Source organism: Lottia gigantea (assembly GCF_000327385.1).
Source record: "Lottia gigantea unplaced genomic scaffold LOTGIsca_193, whole genome shotgun sequence".
NCBI lineage: Eukaryota > Metazoa > Mollusca > Gastropoda > Lottiidae > Lottia > Lottia gigantea.
The window spans coordinates 132908-138216 of NW_008708372.1; the positions used below are offsets into that span (position 1 = coordinate 132908).

Sequence of the window (5309 nt, forward strand, 5' to 3'; positions counted from 1 at the left end):
TATAGAAATCACAAATAACAATGTTTATTATTACTATAATTACAGTTCATGTATCTAGTGTAGAAATCACCAATAAGAATGTTTATTATAACTATAATTACAGTTCCTGTATCTAGTGTAGAAATCACCAATAACAATGTTTATTATAACTATAATTACAATTCCGGTATCTAGTGTAGTAATCACCAATAACAATGTTTATTATTACTATAATTACAGTTCCTGTATTCAGTGTAGAAATCACCAATAATAATATTTATTATTACTGTAATTACAGTTCCTGTATCTAGTGTAGAAATCACCAATAACAATGTTTATTATTACTGTAATTACAGTTCCTGTATCTAGTGTAGAAATCACCAATAACAATGTTTATTATTACTGTAATTACAGTTCCTGTATCTAGTGTAGAAATCACCAATAATAATGTTTATTATTACTATAATTACAGTTCCTGTATCTAGTGTAGAAATCACCAATAATAATGTTTATTATTACTATAATTACAGTTCCTGTATCTAGTGTAGAAATCACCAATAACAATATTTATTATTACTATAATTACAGTTCCTGTATCCAGTGTAGAAATCACCAATAACAATATTTATTATTACTGTAATTACAGTTCCTGTATCTAGTGTAGAAATCCCCAATAACAATGTTTATTATTACTGTAATTACAGTTCCTGTATCTAGTGTAGAAATCACCAATAACAATGTTTATTATTACTGTAATTACAGTTCCTGTATCTAGTGTAGAAATCACCAATAATAATGTTTATTATTACTATAATTACAGTTCCTGTATCTAGTGTAGAAATCACCAATAAAAATGAAGATCTTATTAAAGATAGAACTGTCAATTTAGAATGTAAAACAACTGGAGGATATCCTCTACCAAATATCACGTGGTCTATTGATACTAGAATATTGATGACGTCAGTTAATACAACTACCAGTAATTTATCATATCAACCTGTTGTATCAGATCAGGGTCAAAGGTTACAATGTTCAGCTACCAATGGTTATGGTCAATCTCAAACAGATTCATTTCAACTTGATATTAAGTGTAGGTATTAACTATATATTTTGAATTATTTTTTTCAAGTGAAATTGAAATTAGCATCTTCAAGATGTTTACGCATTCATTAACATAAATTAAGATTGATGTTTTAGACATATCTTCTGGATAGCATACATTATGACATAAACCTAACATATTTTATGTTATAGTTGTGGCGTTGTTAATGATTATCAGGACCACAAAACCAAAAACATTAGAACAGCGTTCACACAGAGTTTATTAAAACCAAAATATCATAAAACCATAAATATGTGGACAATGCTGAATCTAACAAGATATGATAGGATATTTGACGATTAACTGAAAAGATACAAAATACCAATAATAAAAAGTAACTATTCATATATAATTTGGGCAAGAGAGAGACTCTTTAAATATTACAGAATGTAAACAGCTATTGGAGGAATTGTACTTTCACTTTCCATATAAGGCAATCCACAGTGCGCTAATCATGCGTGACGACTCATTGACGATAGAAAGATTTCGGACCTAAACTTTACAAATAAATTACAGGACAAATACAAAATGTTCTACGATATACATTAAATAAGATAACATAAAAACATACCAAATTGTCAACCACTAATCTCCACAAATGACAGAAATAAGTTAGAACGATAAAGCCATGCTCTTTGATAAGGAAGCTATTACGACACGTTGGCCAGTTCGTGTTGCTATCGGTTAGGGGTCGGTTCGTTTATACAAACCTGTGTTCTACAATAGTTAATTAGCATTAGATAGTGAAGTAGATTTTATTGTATATGCTTTAAATATTATTTTTACTATAATAACTTTTTTGTAAAATTGTAACAATTTTATGTAAAAGAAGACGAATAAAAGACGAACTGTGTGTTTTTTTATTATTATTTTAGATAAGAACTTTTTGTGGTTATTTTCAGATAAACCAATTGTTGACATAAAACCATCTACAACACCATATAAACTGATACAAAATCAGACAGTTGAATTAGAATGTCAAGTTAACCAATCTAATCCAGTGGTTACAAGTTATAAATGGTATGGAAATGGTAATATAATAACAGGATCTAGTTCAACATATACAGTATCTAATGATGGTAGTTATTCCTGTTCAGCTACTAATTCTGTTGGTGAATCTGATAGAAGTCGTGTTATATCTGTAGAGATTTTATATCCACCGACTGTATCTACTCTACAATCACCATATTCTATTATAGAATCTACACCCCTCACTATACCCTGTATAGCTACATCTAATCCTGTACCTAATAATTATACTTGGTCTGGACCGAATAACTTGCTACAATCTCAACATAATTTAACTATATCTAGTATCAATAGAGATCAAACAGGACAATATACATGTACAGTTAGTAATATCATGATATCAACTACTGGTGTACAACAAACTGGTACAGGAATAAGTTCAACTACTGTAAATGTTTTATGTAAGTATTTGATATTCAAAACCTCTGAAGATGTCAAGTCATGACACTAGTGCTGTAAATATAAAAATCGACAACAAGAACGTATCTAGTGCGTTTGGTAATTGGAAAGACAAACATTTTTTCACTTTCACATTTTCTTGATTTATACTAGTAATGGACAGCAATTCGAAGATAACGTCTTTTGTTTTAAAATAAAAATTCAACATTACTATATAGATGATTTAACTATTGTTGACACAAATATCAAACAAACGAGAATCAGAGAAAGTACCCCTCTTTGCATTATCAACTTATTTTATATTTCTTCATCAAATAACATAATTATCGTCCTTAAGATACATATTATTTTTTACTATTTTAGATGGTCCTGAAATAAGTGTATCTAGTGTACAAACTAATATCAAAGAAAATAAGAATCTTAGAATAAATTGTACAGTAAAATCCAATCCACCAACCAATGATATAGTATGGTATCAATCTAATGGTAATATTGTACCAAATCAATTTGTGGTTAATTCTGGAGCTAATAGAAGAGATTTAGTTATTAATGATATCAATCGTAGCAAATCAGATAATTATACTTGTACAGCAAGATTAGATCTACATCCTACAGTTGGTGAAATTTTACAACAAACTCACTATCAATCTTCTATCATTAATGTACAGTGTAAGTGGATTTGTATTAACATTCTATGACAGACCCTACAATGTTTCACTTATTTACTAGAAGTACGAATGGAAAGGGGTTATGACTTTGTTAGGATGAAGTTGGAATTTAACATTCATGCACTTTACAAGAAAGGAGATTTGCGTTGTCTTATTCCAGTGTTAGTTTCATTTCTCATGAGAATGTATTAAACCATTGTTCATTATAGATTTTTACGCTATAGAAATAACCACCAACCAAACTAAACTAAAAGAGAATGATGCTGTATTTATTAGATGTACAGTTGATAGTAACCCACCAGCTTCTATCAAATGGTTTAAAGATGGTGATGTAGAACTACCAACAACAAATTCTAATCTCTACTTTATATCATCAACATCCTGTTTAGATACTGGCAATTATTCCTGTTTAGCTACAAATACTGTTTATATAAATCAGAAAACAAAATCATCAGAATTATTAGTTCATTGTATGTATATAATGTATTTACTGTTTGTATATTATATAGGTCCATTGTGTTTAGTAATATTTACTGTATATTTATATAGGTTCACGATGTAAAGTAATAGTCACTCTTTGTATATTTATATGGGGTTCACCATGGTAAGTAATATTTACTGTTTGTATATAAATATAGGTTCACCACGATTAGATACAAGAGAGGATCACAGACTAAAAGTATCTGGTGATATTGGAGAAACAGTTGAATTAACAGCAGATATTATTTCCTATCCTGGTGCTAATTTTCAATGGTTTTATAAAGATAATGGTAGTGATATACTGATTGGTAATCAAGAACCATATTTGGTCATCAACAATCAAAGATTTATTAACAGTTATAGATCTGTGTTAAGAATAAATATTACTTCAATTGAGATGTACAGACAGTATTATTTAAATATTACCAATGATGATAGACTGAGTAATAGTTTACAGTTTCAACTTATATCTGAGAGTAAGTTTAGTACTTGAATAACAATTATCATGTTTGAAAACTTATGTTATGAGTAAGTTCGGTATCTAATGTGTAACATTTTCATTGATGTATTCGTATATAATAATCTGAGTCTGAAACATTTGTTCATGGATCTTTAGAAAATCTTCTTTTTCAATCATCTTTAAAAAAGTAAATTAAAGGGATACTACATCTTAGAATACACTCGTCCTGTGGCTAATATTTGTGTTTAATAGTAACCATTGGTTAAATAAGTATGCATCCCACACTTTATCAAGTTTGAAAAAGCGACAATAAAACTATGATCAGAATTAAAAAAAAAGTGAGCAAGCCATGAATCAGTTCAGTTTGAGAAAAAAAAAAGAGTCTGGGTAATCAACGCTAAAACAGGAAACAATCATCTTCCGATGTATACAAACAAACTTTGCCAATGATTAATATTCGTTGAAAATTGTGTCAGTGGTGGAGTATCCATTCTAAATTATATGAATCGCTTAATCTCCTACGAGGCATTATTATTCCGTCTTCAAAATATATGTGACAATGTCGAGGTCAATTCAAGAGTAGAGGACAAGGACGCGGGAAACCCTACTTGAGAGTTACTTCCCCTTGTGATTACACCGGATTTCCTAGACTCACGATTTGAAAATCGCTTAATGGATGTATTAAGCGTTTTATAATTAAATACTTGATTTTGTGGATATATCGGATTATAGAGGGATTTTGATGTATAGTTAGGACACCAGGTAAGTCCACTGATGGATATATACTGTTATTCGCCAAATTATGTTCATCCTAAGATGTAGTATCCCTTTAAAGTATGAGAAAATGTGAACCTCATTATTTACTATTTTTTTTTAGCTGTCCCAGATAGTCCACAAGATGTAAGATTATTGAATGAAACATTAGATACAATTTGTGTTGAATGGAGACCAGGATTTAATGGTGCAGCATCACAAAGTTTTATAGTTCAACATTCTACTGATGATAAAACATGGGTCAATTCGTCCACAATACCAGATGGTACCAATAATGGTCGAGTTGACTATTGTATAGAAGGATTGGAACCAGATACTAGTTATTATATCAGAGTGATAGCTAGTAATAAATATGGTGAAAGTAAAATTGGAAGATTATCTCAGAGTGAACTTCCTAAGACAGCACCGAGACGAGGTA

The 5309-nt window shown here is 29.7% G+C and overlaps 1 protein-coding gene across 1 annotated transcript in view; it reads left to right on the forward strand.

Moving 5' to 3' along the window:
- Window positions 1-5069: 5069 nt before the first annotated feature.
- Window positions 5070-5309, forward strand: part of LOTGIDRAFT_239093 (hypothetical protein) — a gene marked incomplete at its 5' end in the record, with an annotated part of 6834 nt that continues 6594 nt past the window's right edge. The window contains one exon of the mRNA XM_009052965.1: window positions 5070-5306. Within this exon, the coding sequence (XP_009051213.1) occupies window positions 5070-5306 (237 nt within the window). The remainder of the gene's footprint in view (window positions 5307-5309) is intronic.